At 44.8% G+C, this 18,234-nt stretch overlaps 1 protein-coding gene across 1 annotated transcript in view; it reads left to right on the forward strand.

Annotated features, from left to right (window-relative positions):
- The window catches only part of SLIT3 (slit guidance ligand 3), a 597,630-nt gene that overhangs the window by 434,775 nt on the left and 144,621 nt on the right, over positions 1-18,234 (forward strand). The window contains exon 6 of the mRNA XM_080803857.1: positions 8,426-8,497. Within this exon, the coding sequence (XP_080659983.1) occupies positions 8,426-8,497 (72 nt within the window). The remainder of the gene's footprint in view (positions 1-8,425; positions 8,498-18,234) is intronic.

The raw sequence follows: 18,234 nt of genomic DNA on the forward strand, positions 1-18,234 counted from the left end.
ATTCACAGGTGACCTAGTCTTCTATTTTATAAAAAATGGTTAGCAAGGGGCGCCTGGGTGGCTCAGTGGGTTAAGCCTCTGCTTTCAGCTCAGGTCATGATCCCAGGGTCCTGGGATCGAGCCCCATATCGGGCTCTTTGCTCAGCAGGGGTCCTGCTTCCCTTCCTCTCTCTGCCTGTCTCTCTGCCTGCTTGTGATCTCTGTCTGTCAAATAAATAAATATAATCTGTAAAAAAAATGGTTAGCAAATGGTGAGAGCATCCAAAAGTTACTCCGTATGGGTTGGAAATTTGAGTAAATTCAGAAGGTCTTTAATTTCTCCATGAGAGATCCATGTGATTCTCTTAAAGGGAGACAAAGATCTTTCGAGGGCTTAGGAGGCCATCCTGGTCCTCCCTTGATGCAGCTTTGATGGGCTGTCATGGAGAGACCCCTTGACCAGCACAGAGTAGAGCCGCTTACGTCCCGTGCCTGAGTGGAGCTCAGCCTCCCCGGGCTCTGATGCCTACAGCTGTCCCGTCTGGGAGGAAATACTCTGCTCTGCCTGCTTCTTGTTGCTCATACTCGTGTGGCTGGAACAGTTTCTCTCGAGTCCAGCGGGAAAAACTTCTGAAAGTTTCTGAAAGGGGCAGGGAGTGAAAAAATTTTAAAACTCTCGACAGTGTATGCTGATGGACCTAAACACACAAAAAAAGCAGATCCGTGGAGGGTAACTTTCAGGCCCATTAACAAAAGCGCATTTCATCTTCTGGTTTCTCACTCCCTCTCCCCTCCACTGGGGAAGAACCCCAGATGGTTATTGCTCGAAGAGTGTAACTAGGGAAACCACAAACCTGCCCCAGTCACTATGGAGACAGCCTTTTATTTGTTTGGCTTCTGAGTATTCATGACCTTAGCAAGGAGGCCAGTAAAAAAACACGCGGGTGCTTCATACAAAGACATTTTAATTCCCAGGGAGGAAAGTTGGGAATGCACGTTAGGACATCTCAGCAGCTTCCCGAGCTCCCGCTGTGGGTGTGTTTGTAAAAGGACAGCCCATTTTACAGGAGGTGCAGTGAGGAGCCTCTTGGAGTGGGCATAACTGAAGGCTGAGTTTGTGAATCAGCACGCCTTTGGCGGTTTTAGGAACACTGGTGAAGAAGTGACGTGCCCAGAGTCAATCTGTCTCTCGTGCAGTCAGGCCCCGGGGCCTCACCTGGGAACAGCCACTGCAGTTTGCCAGGACTGATGAGTCCCCCAGGATGGGTCTCAAAAGTTTCAGGGCTCAGGTGCCTGGGTGGCTCAGTGGGTTAAAGCCTCTGCCTTCGGCTTAGGTCATGAGCCTTTGGCTCAGGGTCCTGGGATTGAGCCCCACATCAGGCTCTCTGCTCAGCAGGGAGCCTGCTTCCCCCACCCCTCTCTGTGCCTGCCTCTCTGCCTACTTGTGATCTCTGTCTGTCAAATAAGTAAATTTTAAAAAAATATATATATATAAATATATATACATATATTTATGTGTGCGTGTGTGTGTGTGTATGTGTGTATATATATATATACACACACATATATATACACATATAAGTATATGTATATACATATAAGTAATATGTATATATATGTATATATATACATATATATACATATATATGTATATATAAGTATATATACACACACACACGCACACATAAATATATGTATATATATTTATATATATATTTTTTAATATATATATATATATATATATATATATATATATATATATATAAGTTTCAGGGCTCAAATGGGAATGTTCCAGGCAAACCCTGGCAGTTTGGACATCCTGGGTATGAAGCCCTTTGGTCCCTAATATTAGGTCGATACAAGAAAGGATGGATCGGAGACAAGTCTCGAACCGTGAGAGCACATTGTGCAACAAGAACCCAACTTCCTTGGTCCCATGGTCTACAGTTGCTGTGAAACGAACAGAACTCTCTCATCCTGAATACAGGATGTGTCCGTTTGGTTTGGTTTTTGTTTGCTTGGTTGGTGTTTTCGTTTTTATTTATCCAGAAATGCTAGAAATTGGTTTCAAATGGATAGTAGTCCAAATTAAGTGAGAGCTCGGTTTCTTCCTAGCAACTATCCTTCATGCGAAATTGGTTTGCAGGGATTCTCCCCCCTGCATTTTTCAGCACAAAGTCATTTGCCAAATTCCCAACAAACCGGAAACTATGTAAACACAGAAGTAGAGTTATTGATATTTCCCAGTGATGTGTAAAACACCCCTTTATTCTCCAAGGTCTGGCTTGCCTCTTTGGTGCTAATCCATCATCTGTGTTTGCATGACTGTAGGGCTTGGTTTCGGACATCTACTGGAGTGGGTGCGGTTGTGTTTCTGCTGAGAAGTTGCATATGTCGAACGGCAATAGGATTCGTCCTTGATAAAAGGTATTATGCCAGCCATGTGGCAAAGTCTGCACAAGGAGGCTTGTTGGAAAAGATTCACGCTTCAGTTTTTCACTGAGTTCTAAGCGGGGTGTTCTGATCAGAGAGCTTGATTAACCTAGGATTCGGTCCTTCACGAAGTAGGTTTGGTTGGTTGAACTCTTTGGAATACTCGCAACCATTTAATTATCTTAATGTATCTGTAAGTATGACCAGATATGGGCACATTGAATTTCAGAGGTCATCAGTCACGTTAACTATTTTATAATAGTTATAAATTTTATAATTTAATAATTATATAACTATTATGAAATTTATATATATATAATTTATATAGGTATAATATATATTATAAATTTTATATATAATTTTATAATAAGCATTTGCATTTACATGCATACAGTAGGGAGATATTGCATGTAATTATTATGTAGGGGAAATAGGCATAAAGTTGTCAGTTCTATAGACAGGAACCATTGTGGGTACATAAATAATTCATGGATCTGTAAACATATCAATATGCATGTATTCTTGGGTCTGGTGGACAAGTGTACCAAATGTGCAAAATAATAGATTCACCTCTTTTTGTTCATTTGAGATGTCATTTTAATGTGGAATTACAGTAGCTCCTTAATGATGAGAAGCAGTGACAATTCATTAGCAGACTGTGGCTTAGATCAAGTGTTTGATTTGCCTACAAAGTGTGGCCAGTACTCAATTATATGGAGTGTATGCATTTCTTTTTGAACATATTTTTTTCCCCTTTGCCAGTTAAAATAACCTTGAGCTTTTTTTTTCTTTTGAAGACCCCAGCCAGCAGCAGACAAATACTTCCATAATTTGTTCTTCAATAATGATTTTTTAGAATGTTAAACTGTCATTAAAAAAAAAAACCTTAAGAAGCACTACTGGATTCCTTGTTTTCTGCTTAAAGGACATTTGGATAATGCGAAGAAAAGAAACAGCATACCTGGGCTACTTCGCTTGTTTTAAGGAAACACGGATTCCCCAGGTTTTTTGTTGTTGTTGTTGTTTGTTTTTTGTTTTTTTTAATAGTTGCAACACTCTGTTTCTCCTCATTTTGGAAAAGGGGTTATACTTTGAGTGTGTATATGTAGAAACATATATATTTCATCAAAAACAAATTTAGATTAGTTTAGTTTTAGAATTCCCGTATACCTCTTAGGATAATTGAAATGTAAACACCACAGGTGCCGGCTTCTTCCAAAAATTTTCAAAGGATGTCTTACACTTCATTCTGTATCCTAGGCGCCTAATACACCGTGAACAGCTACTAACCTTCAGTTGCTCTAAACCGGGTTAGTTAATTGTTGGATTCAGAGCCCAGAGGCTTGCTTTGAATTTCTACTAAGGCTTCCCTTGTGGATTTCATGCAGAAGTCCTTCTCCTTATTGTGTGCCTTTTGTGTAGATCATTTTGCTTGGAAATTGGCAAACTGTTTAATTCCAAAGAGCGCTGAACCTTAGCTCCTTCTCCATTTAGCATGAGGACTGCGGTTCCTCTAGCTGCAGTCCTGGAGCACACGCTGGACTGGATTGGGGGCCCGGAGCAACAGTGCCCTTAGGCTAAGTTTCACTGTCCAAGGGCAGAGATTCTGGGTTCTCCCAGAACATCTGCGTGAGAAGCACACATCTGGATGGATGTGCCTCGGTATGTAGACCCTGCATCTAGATGACTAGTTGGGAATTCTGCTTTTCTTCCAGAAGCCTGTTTCTGGAGATCTTTCAGGTGTTTTCTCCTCACGGCGACTCGAAAGCGTCATGGAAATCATGACATTTTCTTCCTTTCTTTGTTGCTGTTGGTGGGGGGGGAGGTGTGGTTAGGAGATAGGTAGATGGCTCTTAATATTGTAATCAGGGTTTTTAAGCCCTTTGAAAAGGATTTAAATATGCTTCTTTAAGTTCCTGAACTGCAAAAATATTTCTTTTCTGCTTCAATTATGAAATTTGAAATTGTGATTGAAGGAGATGAATGGCGATGATATTATGCTTACGAATGGGAATTCTAACAAAAGCACTATCTCCCCCGTCTGCCTTTGGTGAAGATTATTTTTAAGTCCTCACTCATGCTGGCTTTCCTTGCGGACTTGTTTATATTCGCAGGGTATGAAAATACAGTAGTCGGGAAGCTCCTCTCAGGGAGTCTGCCGTGAGCTCTTGTTGGAGGAGTTCTTTCTAAATGGACTCTGGTATCATTTTAGCACACATTGTTTGGTGAAACCTGAGCTGCTCAGGGAAATTAGAGCAGTTAATTTAATATCATGAATGTTTTGGGGCTTCCAGACTTAGTCACAGGCAGGAGAGTGTAAATCAAATTGAGTTTTCTGTATAGAGTAGATGACGATGAAAGTCGCCTCCGAAAAAAAACAGCCAAACTTCCCTCCATCCTCTGCCTTCCTGCTCCTCATTTTCACCACAGAAATCTCAGGTTATTCCAAGCATCCTCTCCAAATACTCCCCTGGTGGAGGTCTGTGTGGCAGAAAGCTCCCCGTGTAGTCAGAGAAGGAATGCTCCATCACCTAGGGCCACGGCTGGGACAGCGTAGCTCATGGCTTGAACCCCACCTGCCATACCTTCAGTAGAAGGACTCACTGTGCAACCAAGCATGGCCAGCTGGGAAGTCCCTGGCACTGTGCTAGGCACCAAGGCAGGTCATTTTGTGTGATAAAAATGGATTCGGTATCTGTGAAATATACCTCTTACTGCCAGGGGAAAATAGAAAGACCAGGCATCCCAAGACTCCTGAGTTCTGCATGCTCCCCTATCCAGAGTTCCTTCTGCACATTCATGCCTCCCAAGCAACAGAGTATGGAGTGAGCAATGGGCTTTTTTTATTTGTTTTTGAGAGGGCCTTTGAAAGAGTCCTTAAAAAGTTCCAAAATGGACCTTTGACCCAAGAGCTTAGAACACAGTTCAGCAGCCTCCAACCCTCAGAAGCAAACTGCTAAGTCAAAGGCTTTGGCCTTAACTCCAGAAGGTTCTCTGTGTGTTTGGTAGAGCCCCACTCCAAACACCTGCTAAGGGATGGTGGGCTTGCATTTATTTCGCATCCCCCACCCCGTGCTCGGGGACTAACTTTTGTGTATCTGAGATGTGATTTTGAAAGAAAAAGCAACCTTGTCTGAGGAAAGTATGTATTTACTTTGCTTTAGGGCCTAGCTTATTTGCATGAAATATCAGGATTGATTGCAGACAATTAATGACCTTTTCCAAACACTCTGATGCTCAGTGCCATAAAGATATTAATAGCTGGGCCACAAAGCAATTTTCAGGTTTTCCTTCGCTTGACATGCTCCTCCTAGGCCTCGTAACCCCGAAGACTTCCCTGATAAACTACGCGTGTGGGAAATGACTGACGACCGAGACTGGGGTACTGTTTATCTGTGGGTAGAGTAAAAGGAGACAATCGTGGTTATAATAAATGTACACCACACTTCTGCATAAATATCTGAAATTTTGATACATTTCATACATTCTAAGAGAGTCTATGAAAATTCACCCACAGAGACACTTCTGTTACTGCTCAGTTTCCCCCATTACTAATATACAACCAGGTGTCAGCTTGTGCCGCCCAGTGAGCCTGTTTAAACATCACAGAACTGATCACGTAGGAGACCTTCCTGCTTTTAGCCTTATAGCGAGCAGGTCCCTCCCTCAGACTCTGTTCCCGCTGCTCCAGTAATCCCCACGCAGGACTCTGATGGAACGTTGAACAGTGGGCTTGGTTTGCCATCTTTCGCACCTCTCCTTTCCCCCACCCTTTTAATTTCTTTCTACCTCTTCATTCTTTCCCTTCTTTCTATGAATTTCTCTTCTCCCCTGCAAACTGCATTCTTTCCACGTAACGTTCTGTACATTTTTGGTTTCTCATGATCGAAAAGAAAAGCAACAAGAAGCATCTCACAAATCCAGCAAATAAATAATATTCTAATAGCAAGGACCTCTCTGAAATGTCTGCCCAGAAGCAGATGCACCACAAACGGCCATCGTTGTACACTACCCCAGACTTCTCAATCTGATGATTTAGATACTTTTGTACTTAGGTGGATGGGGCCATTTTTGCCGAATTCAGCATATTTATTGAAGAATTTCTTGGAGCCAAAAGCCAACTCCACTGCATTTTGCTTGGTAAGGTTTGGTGGCCTTGATGTGGGGCAGGCGTTGTTGATCATCTGCCCTTAAACTGATGATAAATCTAGAAACCAGGCAGCAGGACTAGGCTGCCTTAATAGAACCTTTGCAGGGAATCCACAGCCCCAGTACTTACAGGAAATCTTGGGAAAGGATATTCAGCAAACTCACGTTAAGAAAGACTCGGGAAGAATTCCGGGTAGCGAGGACACTGGGAAGTGGGCATCCGTAAGAACTTTGAATTCTAGATGTAGAAATTGTCCACCTAAAGAGTGTTTCTGATTCTTGCGATACCCATTTGTCACTTATTTTTAAACCCTAAGTGTCTAAATCTTGTATCGGGGGCATATGATTCGGTTCCCCGTAATATTGTGGCAGAGCCCGTCTGTTGTGACACACAACATCATTCTGATTGTACGTGTTTCATTCATGTGCCTTTACAGAAATCCTATATCTATCTGGTTTCTCGATGATGATAGTATTTTAAGTTTAATTCTACCTTCCTGCAGCAGAATATAAAACCCTCCGTGAGGGTTACTGAATGTATTGTCGACACATCTTTCGCACAGAGTTGTTGAGGTAGATTAGTACAAGTCACAAATGAAAATTCCAGCATCAGGAAATCCCTTCACCTAAGAGGGGCTGATTTTTTTTCTGAGACAAAAGAAAAAAAGAAGTCAGTAAGGGAGTTTTTCAGGACAGCCGTACTTCTTTCGGCCATTCGCCCCAAAGACCGTGGTGTGTTCTGCACACAAAATACAACAGACAGTCTGGTGCCAATAAACGTTTTCTGTATTACCATCCTTTATTTTAGAAATCAAATGACTAATATGTAATGTGAGATTTGAGTTGGAGTGTGGTCGCAACTTACACTTAAGACCTATTTTGATTTCGGGATAATGGTATATATTCATTATCCTTCAACTAAAATACCTCAGTCCCCAACTAGAATGTATATTAGTCAAGGCATCCTTTTAAGAGACATTTTCGTGCTCATAAGATGGAAAGGGAAATAAAAAAGGAGTCCCGAAATAGGTGCATTTAATTTTCCCCAATTTAAATTTAAGTGGTACATCTTTAAGGCAATAACAATATTCCTTTTCTTCCCCCATCAGGAATGCTTCCATCAATGGATTTCTTTAATGCTGATGGTGGTTGGTGCAGTTTGAGGGGCTCTGTAGTTAGTCAGAAAATGCTTCAATAGAATGACCTACCAGATGGACCCCATAACAAAGCACAGAGGCATCAAACCACCACAGACATTTGGTGCTTAGAATAATAAAAAGACTATAAAATTAGATTAGTTGAGTCTAATTTGGAATCGGTATATTCCCCATGCACCCTCGCTGCTCTTGGGCAGATAAAGCCTTGAGATTTAGCACTGTGTCAGAGCAGAAGACTGCAACTTCCAGTAAAGGGAGACGAGGGAGAGGGAGAGAGGGAAAAAAGCATTCTGGGAGGTCGCGGAGGGCAGAGCAGTGACCTCCAATGATTTACAGGCCTTTAGCTTAATGAAATTGTTTCAGTGACATGACGGTAAGAGCTCGTAATGGATTGGATGCCCTAATGTAATGAAATTACTCCCTTCTGCCTAAAAAAAAAAAAAAAAAAAAATGCGCAATTAATATTTACTGAGACCTGACAGCCTTTGGTGCGCTCGTCTGTGTAGTTCTCTCAAACAGTCAGAGAGCAGAGACGGAGCAGCGTGGCAGACAGGCTGGCTCTGCGCGAGCTCCTGGCGGGGACGAGCAGAGCCTGCCAGGGGTGGAGGGACAGGCGCTCGGGTGGCCGGGGACGCCCGGCCCGGGCCGCCCGGCTCCTCGGCGCTGCCCCCACTCAGCCTTCACGCCCTCCCCTTGCTTTTCCACAGGCAACTGGACAACAACCACATCAGCTGCATTGAAGATGGAGCCTTCCGGGCGCTGCGCGATCTGGAGATCCTGTGAGTTGATTTTGCGACCGGTGCTGCCTTGTGTGCGTGTGCGTGTGTGTGTGTGTGTATGTGTGTGTGTCCCTGTGAGGAGGAGAGAGGGGGCGTGTGTGTGCAGGGGGGTCCGTGTGGATTGCATTTCTGTGTCTTCTGCTGCAGTGCTATTAAAATTGGGAACCGGGAGATCCCTCTGGCTCACCTTGGCCAAAGTGTTTGTAGGCAGCAAAGTGTGATTTCTCACCTCCCGCAAACTGGGGTTCCTGCTAATTAAGTCGCAATTGAGTCCTTTCTCCCCTGGTGCTCCCGCGGTATTTGTTGCTGGGTAGAACAGATGGGCCGGAGTAGCCCCCCGGCGCCTGCCAGGGCGTTCAGGGAGCGTCTGTTTGAGTGTGGGCATGGGGAGAGACGGGTTACAGGTCTGGGAGATGCGAGAGGGGACAGCACCAAGGGGTCAGTTGGAATCACCCAGGATCACAAAGGGACCTTGGCACGGGGCGGGGGGGGGGATACCAAACAGCCTGGTAAAGTCTAGTCACTGCCATTGCTCCTGGGATCTCGCCTCGGGTTTCAGTGCAAACTTTAAGCAGTAACCTTAAAGTGGCAGGGTGGGGGAGAAACAAGAAGAGGTGTAATCCCCCCTCCCCCACAATACCTTGTGTAGCTGCCTTCCTGTGTTCTGAAATTTCCAGTGGTTCCAATCTGATTTCCAGGGGTTGGTTGGGGGTGGAATTCAGCTAGGAATCATTTTGGGGTCATTCAAACTAAAGTTAAATTGTGTAAGAAAACATTTTTATTGTTGTCACCCAAAGCAACACTTCCAGCGGTCCCTGATTTGGAGAAACCCAGAAAGGAAGGCAATAAAGCCTAGTAGAACTTGTGTCAGGAGATGTGTGGTTCAGTCCTGACTCAGCCCCTAATTGGCTGTGTGACCTTGGACAAGTCCCTTCCGCACTCAGAGTCTCGGTTTTCCCATTTGGAAAGTGAAGCGTTTGTGGCTCTAACTTGCGGATGGCTTCCCCTTTCCAAATTCTGTAATTGCTTGGTTCTAAAAATAATTCTGATGGTACAGTTCTATCCAGTAAATGATAGGGTAGGATTTGTTCAGCATCCCCCTGAAAAAAAAAAAAAACAAAAACAAAAAAAAACCTACCTAACCACCAGGTTATATATCTCTGACTTCCAGAGGAATGAATAAATGTTGAACCAATGAATGAATGGATTTATTAAAATGTCCCTTTCTTTTCACCTGGCCCCCCAGACAGTGGGCACGGGTTGGAGAAAACCTCTCCACGTTGTGTGAGAGGAAGGTGATTCCAAGAGGAATCACGGGAAATAAAAGGGGATGCTGATGCTGCAAGGTGCCGGAAATCTGATGAAAGCCGCGAATTCCCGGGACAGAAACGGCTGGACCCACAGCCAGGGAGGTCAGGCTGTCAGTCCTAAGATGGATGGTGGCTTCTCACCCAAACTCTGACCCCGGAATGGGCAACAAATGCATGTCTGCTAGGGAGAGGATGCCAGCCCAGTTCAGTGACCCAGGATTTCTCTGATCAGGAGAGTGGGGCTGGGAAGGGTAGGTGCAATTTTCCTGCCCGCAAAAGAGCATTTCTGGAGAGGGATGGTAGGAGCATGTCACCTCTTTCTTCAGGAAGATGAGAGAATTCCTTGGGAAGAGACCAGGAAATGGAAATCACCAGCTGCCACAGAACAGCTGTGACAACCTGACAGCCCGCATGTTAGCTCTCTGTACTAGGAGTGGTGGTGCCTCGTCTCACCAGGAAGGCTGTCTGGGGGAGAGGATAGGGCTGTACAGTCAGACACACCTGGGCACAGTGGGACTTTGGCCAAGCTACGCAACCTCTCTGAGTCTGTTCCCTCGACTTTAAGAAGAGGTGGCTTCTGTCCCTTCCATTCCCCTAACTTCCTCCCTGTCGTGCCCTCATCCCTATCAAACCCCTGTCTGGGACGGAACTGGATTGCTCTTCTCTACCCCAGTGTTTGCTATTTTTAAAATGTTGGTATATTATAGCATGTTGGTACACCAGGTTTCTCAAACTTGAAGCTTAAAAGCCTATGGTGGGGTTTAAAAAAAAAAGTTCTCATTCCATATTTTTACAAAGAGATCACGGGATCTGATGAGTTTATCTTCTCAGTTCCAAACAAAGCCAGATCAATAGCTTTGTTTTAAAGACACTCTCATTTGGCTTCACATGGCTAAGTACTTAAAATTAATCATAATCATTTATTCCATGGGTTCTTAATTTCCATCAGAGGCACGCGGCTTTGGAACCATCTATCTTAATGGTGAGCCGTTCTGAAATTGGCTGGAGCCGACATCTCCATTTAAAGAATCTCCCCTCCCCATCCCCAGACCTTCCAAATCTCATCTGCACATTGACATTTTATAGCAATTCTCTGTAATCACAACTTAGGCATCATAAAGAATCTTGACAATGAAATAATAAATAGGAACTAAGTGAAGGCATCATATATTAACTTGATAAGTTCCTGAAAGAGAGAGGTTCAAAACACACTATCCCCAGAAAGGTCATCTTTAAGTATCCAAAGCTTTAAAAGTCTTCAAATTAAGAAGACAAAATAGAGTATTACTCTAGGTGTTTTCTCTTTGACATTAGGCATAATGAAATAAAAAAAGGAGGAAAGACTCGCGATTACTCCCATGGAAAGCTCCCTCAAAATTAACTTAAGGAAATTTTGTGGACGTCAACTAGTGGTGGAAATATTTCACATGGGATCCCCCTGTTGTTCCATTTTTTTCTGTGGGTGGAACTGCTGTGAAACTTCTTCCCATCCAGGCTGAGGTTGGTCCCACAGGACACGCCATAGGAATTGAGGGGAGCCTGTGAGAACCCCTGGAGGTAGAGAAAGAGGAGTGGGTACCAGGCTGGAAAAGGCTATGACAGCTGCTCGCTTCATCCTCATTTTTGGCTCCTGCCCAGTGGGGGTTGTCTTGCACAGAATATGGGGAACAAAGGAAAAGAGCCACCCCCTCCTTCCCAGGTAGCCAGAAAAGGGACTAAGGAAAATAGCATAGCACGGAGGAGGGAATCACAGCACAGAGAGTACTGCCTTGGTAGCATGCGCTCTGCAGTAACCCGTGCCCGACAGTGGACATGGTGCTCTCATGGACCCTCTCCCTCAACATCCTCACAGCCCTCCTTCTGCCAAAGACCCATCTCAAAGAAGCCAGGTAGCTGCTTAACTAGTAAGTGGCAGAGCCCACGTGAGTAACTGTCCTACCAAGGTGCTTTCCCAATCTGTGTTGCCAAAGCTGTCACGGAGTTGGCTTCCCGGAAGCATGGCCCGCGGGTGCCACAGACTGGTGCGAACCGGCCCCCGAGAGCGGGGCTAGGTGAGCTAGCGGTGATTCACAAGTCCTGCCCAGGAGAATGGTGGCGCCTCCCACATGCTTCTGAAATTGTCATTTCCTTTACCCAGTTAGTGGACCCCCACAAAGTTGAAGGTAAATCAGACTTGCCAGGGAAAGAAAAGAGTCCTGCTTTTTCACTGAATTACATTCTAGTCCCAGAGGTGATTTCTTCTTGCTTCTGCACATCCCCAGTTGACTTTGTCACTCAGGGGTCTGGGGGCTCCGTTCTTTAGACCTTCCAACAATCCAGCCCCAGCTTTCTGTACGGCCTTAAGGTTCTGAACCGAGAGTTGCTATGACTCAGATGGCCTTCTGTTGCCCCAATCACTGGCCTTTCCTTTCCACCTGTCCTATACATTTGGTGATTCACATACTCGGTCTCCTCCAAGTTGGGGTTATACTGCAGTTGCATATGCCAAGACTGCATTTCTGACCCTGTGTGTCAGGAGCCACTCCGTCACAGCTCTCTGAGCTGGTTTCCTGGCCAGCTAGGTGGAGGACAGCCAGGCACCTCCCTGCCCAACGTGTTGTCCTGTGCCAGAAATATGTTTAATGAAAAAAAAAAATTAAGAGTGTGGACAAAGAAAACAAAAGCGAGAAAACCTAGTTAATAAAATAATTTTTTTTCAGTAGTCCTGTGGGAAAGGAAAAAAATATTTTCAGACACTGTCTCCTGACAACATGCAGCAAATCAGAAGTTCAATAGATATACGCTGCCAAAAATGCCATGCAAAAGCTGTCAGGAGCATAGCCTGAAAATGCTCACGTACCCCAGTGAGTGGCCTGCCCTTGATAAATCACAGTACCCGCTAAATTGCATGCAGGTCCAACACATCTGCAGATAACCAGTGTGCGTTGTTTTGAAGGTCTCCCTCCATTTATGTCACTTGCCAATTTTGGAAATTCATTGGCTTTATTATATGCTGGGCCTATAAGGACCTTCAGGATGACCTCTTATTTGGAGATAAGGCACAGGGAGATCGAGAACAGGCAGGAGTGAGGCCCAGGCCATATAACATTTTGCACCCGGGTATCTATTCCCATCCCTCACCCTTGTCCAAGCTCTGGCCAAGAGATTTGTCAAGGGAAACAGCAAGTTGGTGGCAGCAAGGGGACTAGAACCTGGGTCTGCAGACCCCTGATCCCGTGCTCTTTGCCCACACTGGACATCTTCATGCAACTAGGCAGTCCAGAAAAAGAACCCTCAGTAAGACAGGGGATCCCAAGCACAGTTGTCCTTTCAGAGCCATTATTAAGTGTGTTTTTAGGAGATTTGGGGAGGAAGGCAGACTTGAGTACATGACAGAATCGAGGAATGATCCTGCTTTCTGCTCTCTTGAAACCAGATGTTGCAAACTGGATAGACCACAGACTATGTTGCATCCACAGATGAGTTTTTTTTTTTTTCAATTTTGTGGAGTATTTTTAAATTGACATTAGCATCTTAGGTTTTAAAATTATAAAATTTTTCATAAAAGTACAGATGCCCAGCTTTGGGTTTCTGGTAAACCAGAAGCATTGGCAAACCCTGGGCTGCATTTCTGCCCTGTGACAGTTATGGCTAAAGAGCACATTCCCTCCTTAGAAGGGATGCATAGACTCTCCTTTCCACTGACCTCCATTCATTTCAGCTACTTACCAGCCAGGGTGGGCCCCGCTGTAATCCATCCAGGAAGCAAGGACACACTTGTGCCAGCAGGGTGCCAGGTGCCAGGTGCCCGAGTCAGTAAAGCTTCAGAAGAGCAGGTTCTCTGGCAGATCAAAGTCTAGAGGCCAGATCTTACCAGAGTTGTTGATTGGACATGTATAAGCAGAACGAAGTGACATGGAGTCGAGGACCCCCAAACTGAGCGAGGACATCACAGAAACAGGCAGGAATCTCTCATGCCCCATCATGTGGAAAGTTCTTCTCAAGAGTTGAACTAGCCTCCAAATTCCCTTTGATTTTAAAGCACTTGTCATTGGGTCTATGCAACTGATGAGAAGTGAGATAAACATGCCCCACCCAGTTTCTTGTTTCCTGGACCCCTTCATCATCCCATGTGCTGAGCTCCTTCTTAGTCCACATTTAGAGAAGAACGATTCATGAGTTAAAGCAGTGGTGGGAATTGACCAGACTTTTAGAGTAGATATTCAGCCACATCCCAGCAGGTACAACATGGCCTGACCCCAAGCCCTACTTGAAAACATAGAAGGATGGAGAAGAAAGACCTTTGCTGGTCTAAGAAGAAGTCAGTGACAAGAAATTAACAATAGTCCTGATACCCAGATCCGGGTGTGCTTACTCCTCTAGCATGGGGTTGCTGTCTTGGCTGAAGGGTCCTGGGCATTGGGTGTAAGGATGTTATAGACCTCGTCGGCCCAATACAGAAAACCCAGAGCTTTATACAAATGGAGAGCTATCCTCCACTTCAGCCGAGCTTCCTCTGGGTGTAGAACTAGATGCTCTGATTAACAAATAGTAATTAACAACATATAATACAATGATATGATAACAATTATTAGTATGGTCACTATGGATATTATAATTACTATTACCGCCTCCATTTCTTAGTGTCTGCTGTCTTCCAGGGACTATGACAAGGTACTAGAATGCCGCATTTTATGCAAATCCTCGCCACAACCTTACAAAGTAGAACCTCTAAATCTCATTTTTCTGAGGAGGAAACTGAGGCTCAGAGAAGCTAAATGACTTTCCCGAAGTGCCCCTGGCAAGTACTTGGGCCTGCTCTTCAAGTAGCAAATCCAGCTCTGCCTGGTGTTGGAGCCCCTGCACTTCTCTGCTCTGCTACAAAAAAATTAAAATTAAAAAAATGCATTCTGGAGCGCATAGACCAAAGAAACATTTATGTGCATTAATAAGATTACAGGCTGTTGTAAATGCCCATAATGATTCAGGAATGATAGTTTTCTTTTTCAAAAGTTGACCCACAGGGTGCTCAGATCTAAACCTGTGACCTTAGCTTAATCAGCATTATACCCAATTCCACAGAACCACCCCGACCCTGGAGGTATAAGGCCACAGTTGACCTTGGGGGTGTTGGAGTCCTCCCATAGGACTGGCTGCCGGTCCAGCTTCACCAAACTGGGTGGTTTGGGGTTCGTTTCCTCATCGAGAAATAGAAGCAGTAAGACCCACCTTGTAGGCTAGTATGTGGATTGAAGGAGGTACCATAGGTGTAGGTCTAGCAGACAGCAGACACCCAACCAGGACGCTCACCACAACCAAAGATGGACATGCCTGCACTATTTCACTGCCTTATCCCCAGAAGCTCACACAAACCTGAAACAAAGTAGGTAGTCATTTAAAGTACATGGAACTGGGGCGCCTGGGTGGCTCAGTCATTTAAGCATCTGCCTTCAGCTCAGGTCATGATCTCAGAGTCTCGGGATCAAGTCCCAGGTGGGGCTCTCTGTTGAGCAGGCAGTCTGTTTGTCCCTCTCCCTCTGTCCCCCCACTGCCCCCCAACCCCGCTAGGGCTCACTCTCTCCCTCTCTCTCAAATAAATAAACTTTTAAAAATAAATAAATAAATAGGGGCGCCTGGGTGGCTCCGTCATTAAGCGTCTGTCTTCGGCTCAGGTCCTGATCCCAGGGTTCTGGGGCCGAGCCCCGCATTGGGCTCCCTGCTCGGCAGGAAGCCTGCTTTTGCCTCTCCCACCGCTCCTGCTTCTGTTCCCTCTCTCGCTGTATCTGTCTCTGTCAAATAAATAAACAAAATCTTTTTTAAAAAATAATAAATAAATTAATAAATAAAGTACATGGAACCAAATTCAGTTGAAATGAACTCACTGAGTGGAAGCCTACTCCACCCCAGCCTCCAGATTCTTTGTTACACTTCATTCCTGAATAGAACTAAAGTTGTGATTGTCCCAAAATTATTTTAAATACTGAATGATGTAGTATTTTACTGAAACAGCACATTTCTCACATTACCTTTGTTTTTTTTATTCCTCCAGCTAAATGGCCATATTTTTTTATGACCTATGAACAAAATTAGAGCCATAGTAAAAAGTGGTGTTTTCTTTTCTTTTTTTTTTTTTTTTAAAGATTTTATTTGACAGAGAGAGACTCAGTGAAAGAAGGAACACAAGCCGGGGGAGTGGGAGAGGGAGAAGGAGGCCTCCTGCAGAGCAGGGAGCCTGACACGGGGCTCGATCCCAGGACCCCAGGATCATGACCTGAGCCGAAAGCAGACACTTAATGACTGAGCCACACAGGTGCCCCCCCAAAGTGGTATTTTTCTAACAGACAAGACTTGTTTTCATTTATTTACAAGGTGTTTCACCTGGGTTTCTCTAGGAAGTGAGAACATTTGTTTTTGGAATCAAGGTATTTAGTCACAACATAGCTTTGAATATAGAATTGTCACTGCCTACTGAAAGTCTTAAAATATTTCCAGAATATGATTCTTTTTGGTACTGTGCTACAAATTGTGATTTGTTCAGGCAATCAGAATTAAAATTGCACTTTGTGGAAGGCACCAGTAACTTCCATTCAGCTCCCAGGATCCTAGGAAAGGAACTAGGTTTTCTGTGAATGCTCACATGGGCCATACAACACACACCCCTCCTTCAGAGTAACCCAGGCTCAAGGCTCAGTCATAGCCATGTTCTTAAAATGGCTGGCTTGTTTTTTTTTCCATTTAAATAAGCAGCACTTTAAAGTTCAAGTAGCTAGAATTGGGGTGGGGGGAGGGTGTTCCAGTGGTTCCCATTCGATTGTACTTTCCTGCTAACTAAAGTCCTGTTTAGTCTCTGGATTGAAAATGCATTGGTGTACATTCCTGGGTTAAGAGGATATGGTGAAGGTCGTTGAACTGTTCTTGAGCCCAGAGGATCTGTGAATTGGTAAGACTCCCGTTACCAACTTCCCCCATGAGCACCACTTAGGTGGTATCGGGTGATGGAGGTCTTACCATTCATAGCGGCCACAGACTCCTCCAGCCACCAGGTCTCTGGCCTGAAATTCTGGCTTGACAAAGTAGCTTTGCTTTATCCCACCTTAAATGAACTAGAAAAATAACTGCATCTTTCAAAAAAGATTCCAGAGAATTTCCTCTTGGGGGCAAGATGAGGAGGCCAGTGGGGAAACACCACAGAGCTACCAAGTGCACACAGGGGTCCGTTCACTCCCAAAATGGAGCTTCTACACCGATTTGCAAATGCATTCCTGAGCCGATGGTCAGCCTCCCTCCTTTCTCTCTCCCCCGCAGCCAGCAATGGCTTCAGTGACCAGTGTGTGAGTGTATTCAGGGAGCATCCTGCCCTTGTCCAGCTCTTATCTCATGGCTCTCAAGGGTCTTCAGGCCAGGGACCCGTGACTCCTTGAAGAGCTGAACCTGCCCCTTTCTCAACCTCCACTTCCATCCAGGATGCAGAATATCGGCTGGCTCAGTTCACCTGTGGCCAAGAGTCCATTACTCTGCAGAACCGTGTCCTGAAAGTCAAGGTCCTAGGAACTCAAGGAAGTTGACCCCTTCCTGCTAGTTGGCTCTGTGGAGGGGAGGATGGCATGGGGAAGACATGGAGACGCAGGGCTGAGGGAGAACCAGAGCATCATCAGTACCTTTCTCAGCTTCCATTTCTCATCTGCAAAGGGGCTTAGAAACAAGGGATGGGGAGGAGGAAGGGTGGAGGGAATCTGATTCCATTTCTCCAATGTCATATCTGGACTCTTTGAACTCATAGAAACTCTAGAGTGCCCTTTCCCATTTGACTTATAACTAAATCAGAGGACCCCATCTATTGGCACGCAGTTAATTGAAAACTTCAGATAGAGAGTGTGATTGTTTTTACAATTGTTTTAGTCTTTGCGGTGTTTAAAAAAAAATTAGAATTTGTTGCCAATGTTTAAAACCCAGGTAATTTTATTTAAAAGTTATACAATTTCAACTTCCCCGGAATATCTGGAGCCTGGGGCAATCCTCAGCATGTGGCTCTGGTGGTCTAGAGTGGCGCTGTCTCATAGGACTGTGTGTGGTGCAGGAAATGCCTCTCATCTGTGCTGTCCAGCATGATGGCCACTAACCACAGTGTAGCTCTGGAGCACTTGAAGTGTGGCTTATACAACCGAGGAACTGAACTTTTATTTCATTCTAATTGATCCAATTTGAAATCACCACCTTCAGCTTGTGGCTACCTTATTGGACCTCGCAGGTTTAGAGCTGAGTGGTGAATAAGTACCCCATTCGGACAAGACTGGCCTCTGCAAGTCCCCACAGCTCCCACCATGCCTGTTTCCCTGCTTGCTTTGTTCCGGATCACTGGGGCTGTTTCACCTTCATTAAGAGACACTTTTAAATGGTGTATTTTCTGAAGTTAAATACTTTGAGATATCTGCCATTCCCCTCATCCCC

Source organism: Martes martes (assembly GCF_963455335.1).
Source record: "Martes martes genome assembly, chromosome: 5".
Classification (NCBI taxonomy): domain Eukaryota; kingdom Metazoa; phylum Chordata; class Mammalia; order Carnivora; family Mustelidae; genus Martes; species Martes martes.